The following is a 25,046-nucleotide window of genomic DNA, read 5'->3' on the forward strand; positions in this document are numbered from 1 at the left end:
AAAGGAGATGTATGAGGCAGATTTTTTACACAAAGAGTAGTGGGTGCCTGGAACTCGTTGCCGGGGGAGGTAGTCAAAGCAGATGCGGTAGTGACTTTTAAGGGGCGTCTTGTCAAGTACATGAATAGGATGGGAATAGAGGGATATGGTCCCCAGAAGGGTAGGGGGTTTTAGTTAAGTCGGGCAGCATGGTTGGTGCAGGCTTGGAGGGCCTGTTCCTGTGCTGTAATTTCTTTGTTCGATCTTCTCACGCAGTATAAAATGCTGTTCCATTGACAATGTAGTGTTCTTGCGAATTTTCCTGATGAATGCAAGATGAAAAGCTATGATAACACGGGTCTTTTTTCAGCAATACTCAAATTCTGTACTACCACAAGACTATCTACCCGAGTTAAGGGAGAAACAAATATCAGAAAACCTTAAAACATTTTTAAAATTAAAATCCTACAATATTTAAATGTTATTCTGAGAGAATAAATTTTGATCCTGTAATTTTTTTTTAAGGGCCAGAGAGGTTATGCAGTAACTATGTTAAAAATTCAACTAATCCTGATTGTGGTGGCATTGGAGAGAATGTAGAAAAGAGTCACAAGAATGGCTCCAAAAATGAGCAACCTCAGTGATGTAGATATATTGAAATAGTTGGGACTGTTTTCCTTGACATTTTTTTAAAGTTTATTTATTAGTCACAAGTAAGGCTTACATTAACACTGCAATGAAGTTACTGTGAAATTCCCCCAGAGGAGAATTGTTGGAGGTATCTAAAAGCACGAGGGACCTGAACAAGGTAGAAAGGGGGAAATTGTTTCATTGGTGGAAGGAGGGCACAGATTTAAGATGTTGGCAAAAGAAGCAATGGCAACATGAGAAACAAACATCTTCACATAGCAAAAGGTTAGGATCTGGAATTCACGGCATGAAAGTTGAGGCTGGATCAATCAACGTGTTCAAGAGGATATTAATTTTCCTGAAAAGGAAGAACATACAAGGCTGCAGGAAGGCAGCAAGGGAGGTGCACTAAGTGGATTGTTCTTTCAGAATGTTGGCACAGACACAATGGGTCAAATGACATCCTTCTGCATTTTAACCATTCTAGGACTGGACAAGATTGAATGTTTCAATTGCTTTTTTTCTCCCCCCAGTGAGAAAAGTGTGAAATGAAAGCAATGTTCACGACAAATGGATTAGAATCCTTCGACAAAAACGCCAACAGCAATCCACATTTTGAAAGCAGGATTATCACTGATAATTTACAGATTTCTGCAATTTAAAAAGTTTATTAGTCACAAGTAAGGTTTACATTAACACTGCAATGAAGTTACTGTGAAATTCCCCCAGTCACCACAGTCCGGCACCTGTTTGGGTCAATGCACCTAACCAGCACGTCTTTTAGGGAAAGACGTGCTGGTTAGGTGCATTTAACAGGGGAGATATGGAAACCAGAAATATTAAAGACAAGTACTGACCCTTTTTTTTGGTTATTTCCACCAGAAGTAATGGAATTAGGGCAGAACATCTGAATCAAGGTTTTAGCATTGTATTCATGCAGATCAACTTCCTGGTTTCCTTCCCTCGACCTTAATTTCACAACAACCTCCCTCCTCGTCTGAAAGACATGCTGATTAGGTACACGGGGGGGACAATTTAGCATGGCCAGTCTACCCAAACAGGCCCCGGAGTGTGGCCACTAGGGGATTTTCACAGTAACTTCATTGCAGTGTTAATGTAAGCCTTACTTGTGACAATAATAAATAAACTTTAAACTTAGACCTTTCAGCTTGCATTTCAGCCCAATTGTAAACTTTAGTCTCAGAAGCAAATAATAGACAGTGAGGTAATGGGGGTGGCGATGGGGGGGGGGGGGGGGGGGGGGAAGGGTGGCTAGTCAAACAAATATTTAAAATTAAATTTTAGCCAAAGAAAGAAGTAGATTGCACATCATGATGTGAGAGTGTTCAACACATCCACATTCTTGTACATAAACTTCCGGCCAAAATGTTTCCCTTAAACAACAGCACCAAAACATCTCTGACAAAAGATGTGCATGATGTGGAGATGCCGGCGTTGGACTGGGGTAAACACAGTAAGAAGGTTAACAACACCAGGTTAAAGTCCAACAGGTTTATTTGGTAGCAAGTCGATATGCGCGATCTTCTTGGAGATCCTCTCCACTTGGAGCCGGCAGTTTGCGGTGTTGATGGTAGTCATGATGTGGAGATGCCAGCGTTGGACTGGGGTAAGATGTGCACTCAGATGAACAGAGATGTTCATTCACCTGATGAAGGGGAAACGCTCCGAAAGCTCGTGCTACCAAATAAACTTGTTGGACTTTAACCTGGTGTTGTGAGACTACCTACTATCTCTGACAAAAGGTCATCCTGACTCAAAATGCGAACTCCATTCTTTCTCCACAGATGCTGTCAGACCTGCTGAGATTGTATCAGATTCTGCAGTAATTTGCCTTTATCACCAAAACATCTGGTCACTATCATATTGCTGTTTGTGGGAGCTTGCTGTGCACAAATTGGCTGCTGCATTTAGAAATATAGAAGATAGGAGCATGAGGCCATTTGGCCCTTCGAGCCTGATCCACCATTCACCACGATCATGGCTGATCATCCAACTCAATAGCCTAACCCTGCTTTCTCCCCAAAACCTTTGATCCCATTCGCCCCAAGTGCTATATCAAGCCGCCTCTTGAATATAGAAACTATTACAACTGCTACTATATTTGAAAAGTTACCTCATTGGCTGTGAGGTGCTTTGGGATGCCGTGGACATGAGAGGAACTGTACCACATGCAAATCTTTCCCTTCACTCTTCAGACTGTACTCATTTATCGAAACATTAGTTTCGATTCTTTGAACTCCTGCAAGTCAAACTTCTCCTGGTTGTATTGAAATGTTTGCCCTGTAATCTTACCCCTGCACTGCACCAGGCAATGTTTTATTTCATTCATTGTGAAATGCCTTTCAGATACAACACAGACCAGGGGGATGCTGCTGCTGCTTCTTCCTCGGTGTTTCTTGGGCACATTTACACCGCGGCTACCAACCTGAGAAGATTAGCGCCTAAAACCTTTACTCTGGCCCGAACCTACCGTCTACAAAAGATGCAAAACTTTCCAAAACACTTGCCTATTTTTTTCCCCCTCTCTCTGTGGAGCTGGAGAAAGCAGCAGCTAATATACGGAGCCAATAGCGATTGGCATTTGCAGCAGCCAATAAGTCGAGGGGCCGCTGCTTTCTAAGTCCTTAAATGGAGAGCGGAGAGAGCGAGGAGGGAAGGGGGGACCCGGAGAGGCGGGAAAGGGGGGGAAGTGATTGACACCGAGGAGAACCAATCAGCTGCCGCAGGGGCCTGGGTGACGCTGGGGAGCTGGGGGCTCAGGGCCAATGAGGAGGCGGGCAGGAGGCGGGGCCTCCCAGACCGATACAAGTTGTATCAGTGCGAAGCTGCACCTGAGCGAAAGAGCAACAAAGTAACCCGGAAAAAAAAATCCCCACACAAAATGCTCAGCCTGGGCTCGGCAGGCGGAAAGACGGCCAAACCTTCCTTCGTCTCTTACGTTTCGCCCGAGGTGGGTCTCAATCCTTTTTCTCATTCAAGTGATAAACCAAACAGGGGGGAATCTTGCGGCTGAATGTGCTGCTGGCTGAAGGATTGAGGCAGGCGGGCGGGGGGGGGAGAGAGAAACCTGCGGACTGGGGCGCGGCGATTATTTATTTCTGTAACTACAGTTCAAACTGTGCCTGAGGGCTGGCATTAGAAGCTGCCAGCTTCGTAGTGCTCTCTCTTTCCGGGAGTTCTCCATGTTTCCCTTACCGCCCCCCCCCCCCCCCCCCGCGTCCGTCTGTAAATGAAGTCAAGGAAATCAGTAAGAGTGAAGCATCTATCCCAAATGTGGTGTCGTGACATGCATTTATTTGGACATGATGGCACTTAGGCATGGAGTGTGCGGTGCGACTGAGTTACCCCGGCCCCGTCAACGGTGAGGCATTTAATGTTATCCTCTCTGATCAAGGTTATACTGCAGGGAAGTTGGGGGACTCGTTGATATCACCGGAAAGGCAGCGTGGTGGAGTCCCAAGGGTTTGTTTTTAGTGGGTCAGCTTCTTTCTGGTATGACATGCAGCATGAAACTAAGTAGACATTGCATTAAGATTTACAGTTGCATTTTAGTGAGGTCCAACACCTGTTATACAATGCAATAATAGTGTATTCTAAATCAACTGGAATTATTTAAAATCTGTATATATTTCCTAGTACAAGGCAACAAGCTCTTTCCCCTGCCCCCAAGCATGTTGAATATGATTCATGCTTTTATTTTGAAAACAACATGTATGTATCTTGGTCTGTTAAAATATTTTTGAGTCTTTTTAAACAGTGGTGTTTAGGATCTAACGATTGGTTTATCATTTGTGCAGCTTTAGAGTGATGTGGTTATAAGAAGATGTCTCCCTCTTTTGGAATAAATGATGTGGAATACACCAGATAGGTGTCCCCAGTTGTCTCACTCAGTTACAGTGTGAAATGAGCCCCTGGATTCAATAAATTGCTCATAATACAACTTTTGTTCAGTATTAGTTATCAGTAGAGAATTTTGCTGTTGACGGCAGCAAGTTTGTTAGTTATCTTTGTCAACATTACTTCCTTGTGGGGAAAATGTGGCTTTGTTTAAAGTCATAGTGCTCAAGATCCCTGCTTGTATTGCCTTCATAATATTTTCAACCTATGGGCGGCATGGTAGCACAGTGGTTAGCACTGGCTGCTTCAGTCTGTGCGGAGTCTGCATGTTCTCCCTGTGTCTGCGTGGGTTTCCTCCGGGTGCTCCGGTTTCCTCCCACATTCTGAAAGACGTGCTGGTTAAGTGCATTGACCTGAACAGGCGCTGGAGTGTGGAGACTAGGGGAATTTCACAGTAACTTCATTGCAGTGTTAACATAAGCCTTACTTGTGACTAATAAAATTTTTACTTTAGTGCTGTGAAGGCTGGAAGTTGTGTGATTAATTGGTCAAATCTTTGATTTTATTTGGGATATATATACAGCTCAAATCTATATATATATACTGCCTGCAGTGATAGTGGAGTCAGACACTTTAGGAACATTTTAAGCGGTTATTGGATAGGCACATGGAGCACACCAGGATGATAGGGAGTGGGATAGCTTGATCTTGGTTTCAGATAAAGCTCGGCACAACATCGTGGGCCGATGGGCCTGTTCTGTGCTGTACTGTTCTATGTACTATGTTCTAAATCCATTGTGGATGAAAAGCATTCAATCTCTCTTGTCTTGAAAGAGGATTAAGGCAAGGTTCAACCCCAGTCATACATTGTACTTGATATCTTCAATGTTATATTGGATGGCATCACAAACACAGTTACAGTTGTGATTTATAGTTCATTTATTATTGTCACAAGTAGGCTCACATCAACACTACAATGAAGTTACTGTGAAAATCCCCTAGTCGCCACACTCAGGTGCCTGATTTGGGTACACAGAAAGTTTAGCCTAACCAATGCAGCTAACCAGCATGTCTTTCGGACTGTGGGAGGAAACTCATGCAAACACAGCGAGAACGTGCAGACTCCACACAGACAGTGACCCAAGCTGGGAATCTAACCCGGGTCACTGGCGCTGTGAGGCAGCAGTGCTAACCACTGTGATTTGCCCATCGTAATGAAGAAGCTGCAGTCAAGATAGTTGCTTCTGTTGATCATCATTGTATTTAAGGAAAGAACAAACTTGCTCAAATGTTTAATGATCTCAGGGTATCCCAAAGCACTTTACCACTATTTGAAGTGTACTCACTATTGTCATGTCAGCAAATGTTTGCACAAAGCAAGGCCCATCAAATTGCCGTGTTTTAAAATGTTAATGTTTGGGGATAATAACTGGGATAGTTAGTAAACTCCTCGGCCCTTCAAACAGTACCATGTGATTTATTTTACACCAACTGAGGTGGCAGATAGGGCCTCCATTCAATGCCTCATCCAAAGGACAGACCTCCAATGCTGTGCAACTTGCAATCAGTACAGCATTGAAATGTTAGGCTAGGTAATGTGTGGCTGCAAGCCTACAGAATCTTCAGAAAACCAATCCAAAGGGATCTAGACAGTAAAAAACAAGACCATAGGTAAGAGTTTCATTGAGGTGGGGTGGCACAGTGGTTAGCACTGCTGCCTCACAGCGCCAGGGACCTGGGTTCAATTCCGGCCACGGTCACTGTCTGTGTGGAGTCTGCACACTCCCCATGTCTGTGTGGGTTTGCTCTGGGTGCTCTGGTTTCCTCCCATGCGCCAAAGATGTGCGGTTTAGATTGATTGGCCATGCTAAAGTGACTCTAGTGCCAGGGGATTAGCAGGGTAAACACGTGGGGTTATGGGAATAGGGCCTGGGTGGGATTATGGTTGGTGCAGATTTGATGGGCCAAATGGCCTCTTTCTGCACTGTAGGGACTTTGAGGTTATGGCCCGTGTCCTGCTAGTATGTTCAGTTGTTTCACACATTAAAGGTATATTTACACGCTAACTGTAGTGTTTAAGTAAAGCACTGTAGTTATAATCACTAGGCTGATGAGCAGGGATTGGTTTGACTGGGCTTGTATTCACTGGAGTTAAGGATGAGAGGAGATTCTGAATGGAGGACTGATATATATGATTTGGAGGAAAATATAACTGGTTTGATTAGTAAGTTTGCGGGCGACACAAAGGTTGGTGGATTTGCAGATAGCGATGAGGACCATCAAAGGATACAGCAAGATATAGATCGGTTGGAGACTTGGGCAGAGAGATGGCAGATGGAGTTTAATCCGGACAAATGTGAGGTAATGCATTTTGGAAGGTCTAATACAAATAGGAAATATACAGTAAATGACAGAACGCTTATGAGTATTGATAGGCAGAGGGATCTGGGTGTACAGGTACACAGGTCACTGAAAGTGGCAACGCAGGTGGAGAAGGTAGTCAAGAAGGCATACGGTATGCTTGCCTTCATCGGCCGGGGCATTGAGTTTAAAAATTGGCAAGTCATGTTGCAGCTTCATTGAACCTTAGTTAGGCCGCACTTGGAATATAGTGTTCAATTCTGGTTGCCACACTACCAGAAGGATGTGGAAGCTTTGGAGAGGGTACAGAAAAGATTTACCAGGATGTTGCCTGGTATGGAGGGCATTAGCTATGAGGAGAGGTTGGAGAAACTTGGTTTGTTCTCACTGGAACGACGGAGGTTGAGGGACGACCTGATAGAAGTCTACAAGATTATGAAGGGCATGGACAGAGTGGATAGTCAGAAGCTTTTTCCCAGGGTGGAAGAGCCAATTGCTAGGGGGCATAGGTTTAAGGGGCAAGGTTTAAAGGAGATGCATGAGGTAAGTTTTTCTCACAGAGGGTGGTGGTGCCTGGAATTCTCTGCCATGGGAGGTTGTGGAAGCAAATACGATAGTGACTTTTAAGGGGCATCTTGACAAATACATGAATAGGATGGAAATAGAGGGCTACAGTCCCCGGAAGGGTAGGGCGTTTAGTTTAGTCGGGCAAAATGGTCGGTGCAGGCCGGCCAAAAGACCTGTTCCTGTGCTGTAATTTTCTTTGTTCTTTGTGACCTGATTGAAATATAAAATCCTAACAGGGTTCCCTGCTGCCATCAGACAGACGTTTGAATGGACCTACCTCACATTAAGTTGATCTTTCTCTACACACTAGCTATGACTGTAAAACTACATTCTGCACTCATGTTTCCTTCTCTATGAACGGTATGCTTTGTCTGTATACCACGCACGAAACAATACTTTTCACTGTACCAATACACGTGACAATAATAAATTAATTCAAAAAGACTGGATGCAGGGAGGATGTTTTCTGTGGTTGGGGAATCTAGAACCAGGGGCACATTCTCAGGATACCGGTAAACCATTTAGGACTGAGATAAGGAAACATTTCTTCACTCCAAAGGTAGTGAACCTGTGTAATTCTCTACCACAGAAGGCTGTGGAGGTCAAGTCACTGAATTGTATTCAAGAAAGACAGATAATTTTTTTTAGATTTTAATGGCATCAATGGGTCTGGGGAGAAAGCAGAAATTTGGCATCGAGATCGAGGATCAGCCATGATCATGTTGAATGGTGAAGCAGGCTTGAGGCTGAATGGCCTATTCCTGCTCCTAATTTCTATGTCTATAATGTAAATGCAGCTTGAATCCAGTGTAGGGTGTGAAATGGAGCTATCCTACCTAAGCAGGCATTTTCATTTATACATCAAGTTTGGACCTTGATGCTTAATTGTAACTTCAATGTGAAGCTGTTGTGATTTGCCACAGTGCTAATTTTGTTGATTTGTGAATGTCATTGTAGAGATTTATTGTAGCAACATACTGAAGCAGTGCACAGGGAGGTGGTATTGGTATTGTTATTGGACAAGTAATCTAGAGATCAGTAATCTGGGGCCCAGATTCAAATCCCACTATGGCAGGTGAATTCAATAAATCTGGAATCAAAAGTCTAATGATGATCACAAAACCAGTGTTGATTGTTGTAAAAATCCAGGGAAAGAAACCTGCCATTCTTATCCGATCTGGCCTAAACAGCAATGAGGTTGACTCTTAAATGCCCTCTGAAATGGTCTTGCAAGCAACTCTGTTCAAGGGCAATTAGGGATGGGCAATAAATGCTAGCTATAAATGTTGTCCATATTATCCTGGACAACATCTGGCAATGACCAGCTTTAACAAGAGAGAATCTAACCACCACCCCTTGACATTCAATAGCTGAATCCTCCACTTTCAGCATCCTGAGGGTTACCATATAAAGCTATATAAAAGCTTGACAACATCCAGGACAAAGCAGCCCACTTGATTGGTATCTGTTCCCCAAACATTCATAGAAATCATAGAAATCATAGAAACCCTACAGTGCGGAAGGAGGCCATTCGGCCCATCGAGTCTGCACCGACCACAATCCCACCCAAGCCCTACCCCCACATATTTACTTGCTAATCCCTCTAACCTACGCATCTCAGGACTCTAAGGGGCAATTTTTAACCTGGCCAATCAACCTAACCCGCACATCTTTGGACTGTGGGAGGAAACCGGAGCACCCGGAGGAAACCCACGCAGACACGAGGAGAATGTGCAAACTCCACACAGACAGTGACCCGAGCCGGGAATCGAACCCGGGACCCTGGAGCTGTGAAGCAGCAGTGCTAACCACTGTGCTACCGTGCCGCCCTCTACCACTGATGCACAGCGGCAGCAGTGTGGACCATCTATAAGATGCACTGCAGGAACCCACTCTTCCACAATAGGCAGTTTGCTTTAATTTATTCTTTCATGCGATACAAGCATCGCTGGCAAAGCCAATATTTGCTACCTATGCCTTTGAACTGAATGGCTTGCTGGCCATTTCAGAGTAAGACGAGAGTCAACCACATTAGCATGGATCTGGAGTCATGTTTACACCAGAGCAAGTAAGGACGGCAGATTTCCTTTCCGAAAGGACATTAGTGAACCAGATGGATATTTATGATAATTGACGATAGTTTAATAGTCATCATTCCTGAGACTGGTGTTCAAATCCAGACTTTATTAATTGAATTTAAATTCCATCAGTTGCCATGATGGGATTTGAACCTGTGTCCCCATAGCATTAGCCTGGGCCTCTGGATTACGAGTCATAACACACAAACGACCTAAACAAAATAAAAGCAATTACTGCAGATGCTGGAATCTGAAACAAAAACAGAAAATGCTGGAAAATCTCAGTATGCCTGACTGGGATCTGGGGAGAAACGGAGCTAACATTTCAAGTTTGGATGACTCAGAGCTAACCTAAATAAAACACCTTGCAAGAATTCTAATTTTAATGCATGCTTTCAACAGGTGTTGACTTCCTGTGTTAAAGGAGGACAGCTGAAGGCTGTGAATCTCACAGTATTGAATTTCAAGAAACCTTTCTGTCAATTTGCAACCAAAAAAGAATCAGCATCTTTCCACGGCAATGGAATTTATTTTTAAGCAGAGAGGTGACTTTAAAGCTAACTTGCCATCATTTTCAGCACTGTTTCAAAAGTAACTTGTATGATTAAATTACATGTTGAAACCTAATAGTTGAAGTTACTAAAAAAAAACCTTTCTGTGGTAAAGTACTTGCCCAAAATATGACTGGGCTTCTTGATGGGTTTTAAGAGAATTATTAGTGTCACAAGTAGCTTGCATTAACACTGCAATGAAGTTACTGTGAAAATCCCCCAGTCGCCACACTCCGACGCCTGTTTGGGTTCACTGAGGGAGAATTTAGCATGGCCAATGCACCTAACCAGCATATCTTTTGGACTGTGAGAGGAAACCCACGCAGACATAGGGAGTACGTGCAAGCCCCACACAGGCAGTGACCCCAAGCCGGGAATCAAACCCGAATCCCTGGCCTTGAGGCAGCAGTGCTAACCACTGTGCCACCGTGCTGCCCCAGTACTGTGAATTAATATCAACAATTTGCTTTTAATGTAGAAAATAGCCAAAAGTGCTATTTGGGTGGAGGGGGTTGGATGTGGGTGAGGGGTGCATGAGGTGAAGGAAGGAGAGAAACAAAGATAAAAGGGGAAAAAGCAACAGATGGTTGGAGCGATCAGTAAAATTGAATTGAAGAGATGAGAGTTAGAGATGCGGAACTTGGGAAAGGAATTTTACAAAATGAAGGAGGAACAGCTGAAGGTCGTGGATCAACAGTGAACAATGGGAATGTTTTTCAGAGTCGACTGTTAGAAAGTTAATGCTTTAATTTATTTCAATTTTTACTGTATTTAATTGTTCCACCTCTAATTCTGCCAGGGCATCCTGTGAGGTAAGAACAGGTTAACTGTCTCGAGATGCTTTTGCTATAATGTGCCTCAGTTTTGGATAACTCTTTAAAGGCACGGTAGCACAGTGGTTAGCACTGCTGCCTCACAGCTCCAGGGACCTGGGTTCGATTCCCGGCTCGGGTCACTGTCTGTGTGGAGTTTGCACGTTCTCCCCGTGTCTGCGTGGGTTTCCTCCGGGTGTTCCGGTTTCTTCCTACAGACCGAAAGTTGTGCTGGTTAGGTGAATTGGTCAAGCTAAATTCTCCCTCAGTGTACCCGAACACAGTGTGGTGACTGGGAAATTTTCATAGTATCTTTTTTAAATAAAAAAAAAGGATACTGCAAAGAAGTTACTAAAGAAAAAGCTTTGTGGTAAAGTCCTTGCCCAAAATATGACTGGGCTTCTTAATGGGTTTTAAGAGAATTATTAGTGTCACAAGTAGCTTGCATTAACGCTGCAATGAAGTTACTGTGAAAATCTGTCAAGAGGAAAAAGGAAGCATATGTAAGGATGAGAAAACAAGGTTCAGTTGGGTCGCTTGAGGGTTACAAGGTAGCAAGGAATGAGCTAAAAGAAGGGCTTAGGAGAGCTAGGAGGGGGCATGAGAAGTCCTTGGCGGGTCGGATCAAGGAAAACCCCAAGGCTTTTTACTCTTGCGTGAGAAATAAAAGAATGACCAGGGTGAGGTTAGGGCCGGTCAAGGACAGTAGTGGGAACTTGTGCATGGAGTCAGAAGAGATAGGAGAGGCGATGAATGAATACTTTTCTTCAGTGCTCACCAAGGAGAGGAGCCATGTTTTTGAGGGTGTGTGCGATATAGGCTGGAGGAGGTAGATGTTCTGAGAGAAGATGTATTAGCAATTTTGAAAAACCTGAGGGTCAATAAGTCCCCTGGGCCAGATGAGATCTATCCTAGGATTCTTTGGGAGGCAAGGGATGAGATTGCAGAGCCTTTGGCTTTGATCTTTGGGTCCTCACTGTCCACGACGATAGTGCCAGAGTACTGGGGAGTGGCGAATGTTGTTCCTCTGTTCAAGAAAGGAAATAGGAATGACCCTGGTAATTATAGGCTGGTTAGTATTACTTCGGTGGTCGGTAAGTTAATGGAAAAGGTCCTGAGGGATAGGATTTATGACCATTTAGAAAGATGCAGCCTAATCCGGGATAGTCAACACCGATTCATGAAGGGTAAGTCTTGCTTCACAAATTTGATTGAATTCTTTGAGGAGGTAACTAAGTGTGTAGATGAAGGTAGAGCAGTTGATGTCGTATACATGGATTTTAGTAAGGCATTTGATAAGGTCCCCCATGTTCGGCTCATGAAGAAAGTAAGGAGTTGTGGGATAGAGGGAAATTTGGCCGATTGGATAAGTAACTGGCTATCTCATAGGAGACAGAGGGTGGTGGTGGTGGATGGAAAATTTTCAGACTGGAGACCAGTTACCAGCGGTGTACCATCAGTGCTGGGTCCTCCGCTATTTGTGATTTTTATCAATGACTTGGAGGAGGGGGCTGAAGGGTGGATCAGTAAATTTGCTGATGACACCAAGATTGGAGTAGTGGATGAGGTGGAGGGCTGTTGTAGGCTGCAAAGAGACATTGATAGGATGCAGAGCTGGGCTGAAAAATGGCAGATGGAGTTTAACCCTGATAAGTGCGAGGTGATTGATTTTTGGTAGGACAAATTTGAATGCGGATTACAGGGTCAACGGCAGGGTTCTGAGGAATATGGAGGTACAGAGAGATCTTGGGGTTCATATCCACAGACCTCTGAAGGTTGCCACTCAAGTGGATAGAGCCGTGAAGAAGGCCTATAGTGTGTTAGCGTTTATTAACAGGGGGTTGGAGTTTAAGAGCCGTGGGGTTATGCTGCAACTGTACAGGACCTTGGTGAGACCACATTTGGAATATTGTGTGCAGTTCTGGTCACCTTGCTATAAGAAGGATGTGGAAGCATTGGAAAGAGTGCAAAGGAGATTTACCAGGATGCTGCCTGGTTTGGAGGGTAGGTCTTATGAGGAAAGGTTGAGGGAGCTGGGACTTTTCTCTTTAGAGCGGAGGAGGATGAGAGGCGACTTAATAGAGGTTTATAAGATGATGAGAGGGATAGATAGAGTGGACGTTCAGAGACTATTTCCTCGGGTGGATGTAGCTGTTACTAGGAGGCATAATTATAAGGTTCATGGTGGGAGATATAGGAGGATGTCCAAGGTAGGTTCTTTACTCAGTGGTTGGGGTGTGGAATGGACTGCCTGCTGTGATAGTGGAGTCGGACACTTTAGGAACTTTCAAGCTGTTACTGGATAGGCTCATGGAGTGCACCAGAATGATGGGGAGTGGGATAGCTTGATCTTGGTTTCGGACAAAGCTCGGCACAACATCGAGGGCCGAAGGGCCTGTGCTGTGCTGTACTGATCTATGTTAACATGATGCAAGGATGCAAAAACAGTCATTTAGTCTACTAAAGGCAAGTAGAAATAAATATTTTGTTAATAAACTGAATATTTTTTGTCTTTATAAAAATAGTCCATGCCCTCGTTGAAGAAGAACCCCTATTAGCTTTCCTAAATTAATTTTACTTTAATCATAGTGACTACCTTTGGAAATGGTTATTTGGTGTGGCTGAAACATTGATGATGTCGTTAATGGGAAAAGGCAATTTGCTTCAACTCTGCTCAGTTGCTAGAATCCTTGCCTTTTGAGTTAGAAGATTGTGGTTGAAGCCCCATTTCAGAACTTGACCACCTGAAACTAGGCTGACACTCTTGTGCAGCATTGAGGGAGTCTATTTATGGAGCTGCCATCCTTATGCAATGTTTAAACCAAAGCCAATTTAATTAGATATATCATAGACTGGTTGCAGCACAGAAGGAGGCCATTTGCACATTGTGTCCCTGCTGGCTCTCTGCAAGACTGACTCAGCTAGCCCCACTCCTCTGCTTTTTCTCATAGCCCTGCTAATTTTTTATCTTCAGATAATTACCCAATTCCTTTTTAAAGGCACAATTGTTTCTGTCTCCGCCACACACTCAAGTGTGCATTCCAGATCCTAATCACTTGGGATTCCCTCATATTGCCCTTTGGTTCACTTGCCATTCGCTGTAACTTTGCATCCTTTGGTTCTATTGAAGATCCCATGACACTTTTTCATGAGCAGCACAGGCTCCCTTCTCTGATCTGACTATAGTTCTTCCCTCGATTTTGGTGAACTCACTGTGCACAATGAGCCCCAGTGATTATCATATTTCCCTGCATGACTGCATTTTAAAAACTTTTTGGGATGTCTTGCTTGTTTTCACTTCCTTCCTTGCCCACTTTTCACCATCAACATTTCCAGTTTTTGTTTCTCTGAAAAGAGAAGTGAATAGCTGGCAAAGGTCCCAGGAAAAGTAACATTTCTGCCACACCCCCAAAATGATTGCAGCAATGATGATGTAATTTGGCACTATTGTTTGCTCTTGTTTAGCTTCGGTACTTGCTTGACGCTACGTCTTTTTCTTCATATACTTGATTGCAAAGATTAGTTGCCGAACCTTATCTACGCTGACAAAGTGAATATCAAAAGAATATAAATTTGTTTGGCCTATGAGCGACCAGATAAGGGATGGGCATTAGCATGCTGGAGGATGATTGTTGCCTGACAGGCACTTTCTAGTGGAGACTGAGGATGGTTTTGTTCTTGCTGATCCTTAGCTCGCAAAAAATAATTGAGTGGATTTTAATGTTGGGCAGCAGAACAACTAAATTAGTGTGTATTCATAAAGAGGTCAACCTTGGCTTAGTTGCATCATTCTTGCCTTTGGGTCAGAGGGTTATGGGTTCAGGTGCCACCCCAGAGACATGAATGCGTGATCCAAGCTGACACTTGGTGTATTAAGCGATTAATGTATTTTGGATGAAATGCCTGTTCTCCAGGGCCGCATGGCACTTCCTGAAAGAAGATCAGGAGGGTTTGAGGTGTCTGACTAATATTTATCCCTCAACCAACATCAGTATATACAGGTTATCTCATTATGTAACTCCATTCTTGTTTTGTGATTAAGGTCTGATGTTTAAAACCTTTCCAAGTCACTTCTATGTTTTCTTCAAATAGTGTCGGGGGAATAAAGGGATAGGGTAACGTAATCAGGACTATTTACACACATATATAGTAAATGCTGACGTGGCCTGTTTGGACCATGGAAAAGACACAGAAGGAGGCCATTCAGCTCATCTTGTCCATGCCAACCTGAGGGCATACAGGTGCCCATTCTAATCCCACCTTCCTGCACCTGACCCATAGCCCCTTGGCTTAAGGCACTTAAAGTGCAGATCCAGGTACTTTTTAAGAGTTCAGGGTCTCCACCACCAACTCGGGCAGCAAATTCCAGACACCCACCACCTTCTTCCTCCTGCCACTCATCTTGAATCTATGTCCCCTGGTTCTAGTATTTTCCTCCAGGGAAACAATTTTATCCTGCCCACCCTTAAGTGTTCCCTTCATAATTTTGTGCACCTCAATCAAGTCACCCCTCAGCCTTCTTTGTTCCAAAGCAAATAACCAACCTACCCAATCTCTCCTCATAGCTACCCTTTTCTAGCCCTGGCAAGATTCTTGGAAATCTCCTATTTCTACATTGTAATGTCTATGTAATTCTGGAATACATTGATGTGTTGCAATGTCACCCACTTCAGGAAGTGTAGTGGAGGACATACCCCTCTACATCAAGTGGAAATGGTCAAGAGCTTCAAGTGTCCAGATCACCAACCTGTCCTGGTTCCTTCACGCCGACACTATGGTTAAAAAAAGCCCACTAATGCCTCTGCTTTCTCAGGAGGCTAAAGAAATTCGGCATGTCCGCTGCGACACACTCCAATTTTTACAGATGCACCATAGAAAGCATTCTTTCTGGCTGTATCACAGCTTGGTATAGCTCCTGCTCTGTCCGAGACTGTAAGAAACTACAAAGGGTTGTGAACGTAGCCCAGTCCATCACGCAAACCAGCCTCTCATCTATTGACACTGTCTACACTTCCCGCTGCCTTGGGAAAGCAGCCAACGTAATCGAGGATCCCATGCATCCTGGTCAGGAAAAAGATACAGAAGTCTGAAGTCATGTACCAACCGACTCAAGAACAGCTTCTTCCCTGTTGCCATTGGACTTTTGAATGGACCTATCTTGCATTAAGTTGATCTTTCTCTATACCCTAGCTATGACTGTAACACTATATTCTGCACCCTCCTTTCCTATTCTATGTACGGTATGCTTCGTCTGTATAGCATGCAAGAAACAATACTCTTCACTGTATCCCAATGCGTGTGACAGTAATGAATCAAATAAATCAAATCAAAATGTGGAATGCATGTGGCCTGAAGTCAGTTTTAATAGCATGAGAAAGTAGACATTTAAAATAAAAATGGTCAAGATTTTGGCACATTCTTTGTTCTAGGTAGCAATTCTCTTTTTTTATATAGTTGAGTGGCTTGGGAGGTTTGCAAAGGTGTGTGAGCCAAATAGGTTAATGGTGGCAAGTTTTCCCCAGGGAAGGCATTAATGAAGCAGGTTAAGTTTTTGTAACAGCCCAAAAACTTTCATGTTCTGCTTGTGGTTTATTGAATTCAAATTCCCAACCTACTATGGTGAGACTTGAACTCGTGAGCTCCAGAATTATTCTTTCCCAGTGACATAACTAATACATTTGCCTGAAACTGGGTAAACGTGTTGGAGGTGTTCAAGCTATCATTAATTAAATTTTAGGTGGAGTTGCTAGTGGGGTCAGGAGGGAGAGAAGAAAGAACTGAAGAAACTAAATTTTTTGTCAAAGTGCAATACGATGGCCAGAATGTGCAATTACTTGTGTAACAACAATTTATATCGGAATGTTTACATGTTACCTTCATTATAAATATTGACATCTCGAGCTGGTTGAATGTTAAATGTTGACATGCAAACATAGCTTAATTATGAAGTAAAGTTTGTGTGCAGGATATTTGTACTATACACAAGGTTTTTAGTGATTATAAACAGCAATGCCACTGATATTGAAGAGTGGACCAGGAAGCTTCCCATTTCATACCTCCGTTGTGAATTCCCCTCGACTTAATGCTGTAGAAAAATGTAAGCTGATGCTATGTCCTTTGTCTAAAATGGATTAGACGCTGTAAGAGCTACCGTGTGTTTAGTCATGATTGACTACACTACAATACAGTATAGCAACAGATATCTGGGACCTGGGGCTAAAGCTTCTTTCTGTTGCTGGAATTAATGCATGGAAGAGTGGAGAGAAAAATAAGTAATTGAGCCCCCACTCATGCTGATTACACTTGGGCTAATGCTTGCTGCTCGCGCCCAATCCAATTCAAACCAAGCTGAGTCTTCCTGGCTTTTAGTTTAAGGTTTGAATTTGATTGGGTGCTGCTGCACTGCTCACTGTGCAGCGATGCCTCATGATGCAAGTTGTAGTTTCTTCCCTTTCCTGGTGGTAGCTGCTGATGAATTATTTGACAAAATATTGTATTTAAAATCTCCTGGAGTGCTTTCCTTAGCCATTAATACTGATTCTGGTCTTCTGGGTTGGGTGGCAACGCTACAGACCAAGGACCCCCCACACATAGGCTGAGCTCAGTCAGGATGACAGTAGCCATGCCACGGTTCACCTTTGGCAAGAAGGGGAAATTTTTTTTTTAGGATTCTTGCTTCTGCTGAAAATCTTTGTGTGTGAACATTGGAAAAAGGGCAAAGTTGGACTTGGCTGTGATGCTCCTTCAGTAAAATTGCATGCTAGCATTTTCCATGAAGGGTTGTGTATAACTAATGACCCTCTTCAGTATGCGATTAGAAGATGTATACTGTGCTGTAGCTTGGCAGTGACAATGTGATGGAAAGGAGAAAAAGGTGATGGTCATTATGGCACAGGTGGCTATTTGGTCCCTCAAGTCAACGTGTTTTGTTTTTAAAGTGCTGACCTGTATTTGTGGACTTAGATTTGTTTGTATATATTAATAGGCTGGAAAAGTGAAGTAGAAACTGAGCTTTTCTATTTCATATGATCTATAATTCCAATCCTTGCTATTACTTCATTCTTTTTCACTTTCGTTTAAACGTAAACAGAAAGAAGGAATTGAGATATTTTCAAGTTGTATGCTGGATTCACGTGATCCTTCTAAGGACATTCAATTTCTTCAGATATTTTTGCTAAAAATACGTGCCCATCAAGATGAAGAAGGTAGTACTGTGGTTAGCACTGCTGCCCCACAGCACCAGGGAACCGGGTTTGATTCCCGACTTGGGTCACTGTCTGTGTGGAGTTTGCACGTTCTCCTTGTGTCTGCGTGGGTTTCCTCCAGGTGCTGTGGTTTCCTCCCACAATCTGAAAGACGTACTGGTTAGATGCATTGACGCGAAACAGGCGCCGGAGTGGTGACTAGGGGATTTTCATAGTAACTTCATTGCTGTGTTAATGTAAGCCTACTTGTGACACTAATAAATAAACTTTAAATTTTTGTAATGGTCATCATATGATCGTTCGCGTTGGAGAAATGTTTTTATGGAGTACATATTGTAGAATTTGTGCACAATTTAATTCCACATTATCTGAATTCAGATTATATGCTACAGGACTCGTTTTCTTCCAACTCCAGTTCACTATGTTCATTAAGACATTTTGTGTTAATCCATGATTGAAATTTCATTTTCATTTCAGGAAATTAAAAAGGAAAATATTAATGATGAGCTGAAGCCATTCTTATTACCAGGTAAGAAAGCCATCTTCTAAAACGTTTGTGCAGTATCTCTTTTTCCTTTTGAATGTTAGGGGGAGAGAGATAGTTGAGAGCTTCTATTTTTAATCATAGAATTGTTACAGAGCAGAAGGAAGCCATTTAGCCCATCGTGCCTTCACTGGCTCTCCAAATGAGCATCATGACCTAGTGCCATACCCCTGCCATTTCCTTGTACCCCAGCACATTGTTTGTATTCAAATAATAATCAAATGCCCTCTTGAACGTCTCGATTGAACCGGCCTCCATCACACTTTCAGGCAGTGCATTCCAGTCCCATACCACTTATTGTGAATTTTTCTCTCATCACATTTGCTTCTTTTGTAAATCACTTTAGATCTGTGCCCTCTCACTCTTGATCCTTTTATGAGCAGAAACAGTTTCCCACTATCTACTCTGTTCAGCCCCTCATTATTTTGAACATGTCTATCAAATCTCCTCTCCGCCAAAGATAGAAGTCCCAACCCCTCCAATCTATCCTCATAAATGAAATTTCTCATCCCTAGAACCATTCTTGTAAACCTCTTCTGCATTTTCGCTTATTATGTTCATATCCTTCCTATAGTGTGGTGTCCAGAACTGTACACCAGATGAGGTCTAACTAGTGCCTTGATTATGATTGTTGTTGGAAAATGGACATTGTGATCTAATTAAGACTGTGATGTCTACCTGGCTGAGTATTCTGGAGGAGGATCCAGTATTTAAAATGACTGGAGATCTAACGACACAAATTGATTTCATCAGTTCTCATTTTTCTTCCCTCTGCTCCTCACTTCCCTTTTCTGCCTCACACAGGGGAACTTGTAATCTGTGAAGCCAACACTGTGGTGAAATACAGTCGAGAAGATTCTTTACAACGAGGCTTTTATGGAAAGCTTGTCTGTACGAATTTCAAGATTTCCTTTTTAAGTGCTGAGCAGTTGATGGATGAAGTGGTAAGCATCATTAAGAACATATTTTGTGTAGGTGGTAAATGTGGATTTTGTTTTAGCTCTGTCGAGAGTGTCAATTTGAGAGACAGGTGAAAACTTTGCTCTCAGGCCAGTGCCTGTGCAACTGAGCAAACTTCAAGTATACCCAAAATAACAACATGTGAAAAGGGGATATATCAAGTAAGTACAGGCCAGTTAGCAAATTATTGGTAAAGTTCTGAGGGGTAGTATTAATCGTCATTTTGAAAAACACTCCTTAAAGGACTGTTGACATGATTGACCTAGATAAAATAGATAGGAAAGTTGGATAAATTGGGTGCTATTGTACGTTGGTTTAGATGTCATGGGCACAATGGGCTGAATGGCCTCATTCTGTGTTTTAAATTTTTGTGGTTTTGCGAAGGGAAGGCTGTGTCTGATGACTTGAGTTTTTCTGAGGAGATAGTCAAGGTGGTCCAATGAGGTTACTATGTGAAGCAACTTGTGTGGAATTTGCAAGACTTTTAACAGGGTCTCACAGCAGACTGATCAGAAAAATAAAAGCCCAAAGAATACAAGGGCAAGTGACAAGTTGAATCTAAAATTGACTCAGCAGCAGGGAACAAAGGTCAATAAGTATGTTTGTTTGTTTATGACTAGAAGCTATTTCCAGTTGGGTGCTGCAGAAGTTGGTACAATGCTTTTCATGATATAGATCAATGATTTAGATTTTAAATGTACATCTTCCTAGTTTAATAACAACCTTTCTATAATAGGGTGACCAGAACTGTACACAATATTCCAAGTATGGCCTTACCGATGTCTTGTACAACTTCAACATGATGTCCCAACTCCTGTATTCAATGTTCTGACCAATGAAACCAAGCATGCCGAATGCCTTCTTCACCACCCTGTCCACCTGTGACTCCACTTTCAATGTGCTATGAACATGTACCCCCTAGATCTTTGTTCTCTAACTGTCCCCGATACCCTACCATTAACTGAGTAAGTCCTGCCCTGGTTCAGTCTACCAAAATGCATCACCTTGCATTTATCTAAATTAAACTCCATCTGCAATTCATCAGCCCACTGGCCCAATTGATCAAGATCCTGTTGCAATTGGAGATAACTTTCCTCACTGTCCACTATGCCACCAATCTTGGTGTCATCTGCAAACTTACTAACCATGCCTCCTAAATTCTCATCCAAATCATTAATGTAAATGGGAAATAACAGTGGGCCCAGCACTGATCCCGGAGGCACACCACTGGTCACAGGCCTCCAGTTTGAAAAACAACCCTCTACAACCACCCTCTGTCTTCAGTCATCAAGCCAATTTTATATCCATTTGGCTACCTCACCCTGGATCTCGTGAGATGTAATCTTGTGCAACAACCTACCATGCGGTACCTTGTCAAAGGCCTTGCTAAAGTCCATGTAGACAACATCAACTGCACTGCCCTCATCTACCTTCTTGGTTACCCCTTCAAAACACGCGATCAAATTTGTGAGACATGATTTTCCACTCTCAAAGCCATACTGAAAGTCCCTAATCAGTCCTTGCCTCTCTAAATGCCTGTAGATCCTGTCTCTCAGAATACCTTTAACAACTTACCCACTACAGATGTGAGGCTCACCGGCCTGTAGTTCCCAGGCTGTTCCCTGCAGCACTTCTTAAAAACAACACGACTTTTGTCACCCGCCAATCTTCAGGCACCTCACCTGTGGCTGTCAATGATTCAAATATCTCTGCTCGGGGAGCTGCAATTTTCTACCTAGCCTCCCACAACATCCTGGGATACACTTTCATCAGGTCCCGGGGATTTATCTACCTTGATGCGCTTTAAGACTTCTAGGACCTCCTTCTCTGTAATATGTACACTCCTCAAGACATCACTATTTATTTCCCCAAGTTCCCTAATATCCATGTCTTTCTCGACAGTAAATATTGATGAGAAATATTCATTTAGGATCTCACCCATCTCTTGTGGATCCGCACTTAGATGATCTTGTTGATCCTTAAGAGGCCCTACTCTTTTTCCCTAGCTAATGGGAGATAATATATTTCAGGAGAGCAAACGGGGCTAAGGAACACAGAATAAATGGTCAGATTCTGAGCTGCAGAGGAATCTTTAAAGTGCATGTCCATAGATTCCTGAAGGTAGCAGATCAAGAAGCTACGGTGGTTAAGAAGGCAAATGGGATACTTTGTTGGTCAAGGCATAGTTAGAACAGTGAGGTTATGGTAGAACTGTACAGAACACTAGTTAGGCCACAGCAAGAATACGGTGTCAAGTTCATTGTGTTGTTAGAAAGATCGTCCTCAAGAGGTACAGATGAGATTTAGGCAAATGTTGCCACAACTGAAGAATTTTGGCTACAAGTGAAGCTCAAATAGACTGGAGTTATTTTCTTTGGAACAGAGGAGGCTGTGGGAGATCGATAACCAGGATGGGACATTGATTTAAAGCAATTGGTAAAGAGGTTAGAAGGGAGTTGAATTTTTCACTAAAGGTGTTGGGGCCTGGAACTCAATACATGAATGGGTGGCAGAGACAGAAACCCATATGTACTTGGTTACAGCACTTCAAGTACATATCCTTCAGGGCTGTGAACCGAGAGTTAGAAAGTGGAATTAGACTGGGGAGCTCTTTTTCAGCCGACACAGGCACAATAAGCTGAATGGCTTCCTCTGTGAAAATTTCTATGTATGCTGCTCGCTGCAGTTTACTTTATTAAGCTGCAATGCATCCACTTCTGTTTTCTGGGGATTGAGGCCAGAAATAAGTTGGCAACTGGGATCAGCAATTGGCTGGAACACTGAGTAGTTTTGAAGAGCGGAAGCAGGTGTGTGCTGGCAGAATGAATGGGTGCATAGTTTGACATCAGAGGCAAACCTTGTTTTGAGAACAAACAAATCCTAAGGTAGGAAATAAACTAACGCTCTCTATTAGATCAATTGCTTCAGAGAAAATGAGAAACTATGAAAATTTTACTTTATGTTTGGGTTGGAGAGGGTTGTTTTAAAACTATTTCTGTCATGGGTGGCACTGCTGCCTCACAGCGGCAGGGACCGGGTTCCATTCCCAGCTAGGGTCGCTGTCTGTGTGGAGTTTGCACATTCTCCCCATGTCTGCATGGGTTTCGTCCGGGTGCTCCGATTTCCTCCCACAATCTGAAAGACGTTCTGGTTAGGTGCATTGACCCGAGCAGGTGCTGGAGTGTGGTGACTAGGGGAATTGCACAGTAACTTCATTGCATTGTTAATGTAAGCCTTACTTGTGACTAATAAATAAACTTTAACTTTGCTTTTTCGCATAGTAATCGAGGTACAGTGTCCACCCTTGAAAGGATGGTCCAACGTATCAGGATATAGTTTACGATAGACGGGAAAAGAGGTAAACTCAGAAAATCTTGGAGGAGGCACGGTGACACAGTGGTTATCACTGCTGCCTCACAGCACCAGGGACGGGTTCAATTCCAGCCTTGGATGATTGGCTGTGTGGAGTTTGCATGTTCTCCCTGTCTGTGTGGTTTTCCTCCGGGTGCTTGGGTTTCCTCCCACAGTCCAAAGATGTGCAGATTAGGTGGATTGGCCATGCTGTTAGCACTGCTGCTTCACAGCGCCAGGGACCCGGGTTCGATTCCCGGCTTGGGTCGCTGTCTGTGTGGAGTTTGCACGTTCTCCCTGTGTCTGCGTGGGTTTCCTCCCACATTCTGAAAGGCGTGCTGGTTAGGTGCATTGACCCAAACAGGCACTGGACTGTGGCGACCAGGGGAATTTCACAGTAACTTCATTTCAGTGTTAATGTAAGCCTTACTTGTGACAAATAAACTTTAACTTAACTTTAAATTGTCCCTTGGTGTCCAAAGATGTGTACGTTCGGGGGTTAGCAGGGTTAATACGTGGGGGTACGGGTAAGATGCTCTGTTGGAGAGTTGGTGCAGACTTGATGGGCCTAATTGCTGCCTCCTGCACTGTAGGGTTCTATGAAATGGAAATGATGAATCCAGGATATTCCTTTTGTTAAAAAGGGAGATGATGTGGAGAAGCCAGAGTTGGACTGGGGTGGGTACAATAAGAAGTCTCAACACCAGGTTAAAGTCCAACAGATTTATTTGGTAGCACGAGCTTTCAGAGCACTGCTCCTTAACGTGGTGTTGTGAGACCTCTTAAATAGAGTAGGACAGAGAGAGAATTCAAGCCACTATGTTAAATTTAATGCTGATTTTGGAAAGTTCTTTGCACGAATGATCAATATGTTCAAGGAAGAATTGTGGAGTGGTAACCTTGTTTCCACTGGCTGTTTAGGACTTTTCTGGAAGCAAGAATTAAGATGGGGTAAAATATTCATCACTGTTTTGTGAATGATGATCCTTCAAGGGCCAAACCAGGATCATTGAAATATTTGGTTGTTGAGATTGGTCATTGCATTCGATATCAGTGATAGTTACACGACCTGGTCAAGGTGTTGGCTATTGCAGGTAATGGTGGTGGAGGAACTTAAAATGGGTGCTATGCCAATGGTATCTCAATCTACAAATATGAAAAAATAAAGTAGAAGGAAATCTCCCCTTTTTGATAATAATGGAAGTCGTTGGACTGAAAGGAATGAAGAGTGAACAACCTGTATCTTGTTTAAACACTGCAAATTCATTGAGAATAAGAAGCAAGTTATATGTGGAAATAATATGACTGGCAGGGTCTGATTTATTTTGAGGATTTAGTCATGATATTTCAGTTCATTTGCTGTTCAAACAATGGGTACCATTGCCATCTTTGAATTGTAAAAGAGCAGTGTTAATCCTTCAACAGCACCTTCCAAAGCTGCAGCTTCGACCACCGAGAAGAATAAGGGCAGCAGGTACATGGGAACACAACCATGTGAAAGTTCCCTTCCAAATCACCCATCATCCTGAATTGGAACTATCTCACCTTCCCTCCACTGTCATTGGGTCAAAAACCTTCGAACTCCCTTCCTAACAGTGCTATTCATGTACCTGCACCACATGGACTGTAGCAGTTCACCACTAACTTCTCATGGGTAATTAGGCATGGGCAGAAACTCAACTGGACTCGCCACATAAACACAGTGGCTACAAGAGCAGGTCAGAGGCTAGGAATACTGTGGTGAGTAGCTCACCATCTGACTCCCCAAAACCTGTCCACCATCTACAAGGCACAAGTCAGGAGTGTGATGGAATACTCTCCACTTGCCTGGATTGGTACAGCTCCAACAACACTCAAGAAGCTTGACACCATCTAGGACAAAGCAGCTCACTTGATTGGCACCACATCCACAAACATCCATTCCCTCCACCACCAACACTCAGGAGCAGCAGTCTGTACTATCTACAAGATGCACTGCAGCAATTCACCAAAGATTCTTAAACAGCACTTTCCAAACCCACGACCATTTTCATCTAGAAGGACAAGGGCAGCTGATAGATGAGAACATCACCACCTGCAAGTTCCCCTCCAAGCCACTCACCATCTTGACTTGGAAATATATCGCCATTCTTTTGCAGTTGCTGGATCAA

The 25,046-nt window shown here is 43.2% G+C and overlaps 1 protein-coding gene across 3 annotated transcripts in view; it reads left to right on the forward strand.

Annotated features, from left to right (window-relative positions):
- The first annotated feature begins 3,417 nt into the window (after positions 1-3,417).
- Positions 3,418-25,046, forward strand: part of mtmr12 (myotubularin related protein 12) — an 82,341-nt gene continuing 60,712 nt past the window's right edge. The window contains exons 1-3 of one of the 3 annotated variants that reach the window (XM_078221205.1): positions 3,418-3,580; positions 18,519-18,570; positions 19,390-19,529. In XM_078221205.1, coding sequence (XP_078077331.1) covers positions 3,512-3,580; positions 18,519-18,570; positions 19,390-19,529 — 261 coding nt within the window. In that variant the 5' untranslated portion in view covers positions 3,418-3,511. The remainder of the gene's footprint in view (positions 3,581-18,518; positions 18,571-19,389; positions 19,530-25,046) is intronic. The other 2 variants (XM_078221213.1, XM_078221220.1) reach the window with 2 other exon arrangements.

This window comes from Mustelus asterias, chromosome 1 (assembly GCF_964213995.1).
Source record: "Mustelus asterias chromosome 1, sMusAst1.hap1.1, whole genome shotgun sequence".
Taxonomy (NCBI): Eukaryota; Metazoa; Chordata; class Chondrichthyes; order Carcharhiniformes; family Triakidae; genus Mustelus; species Mustelus asterias.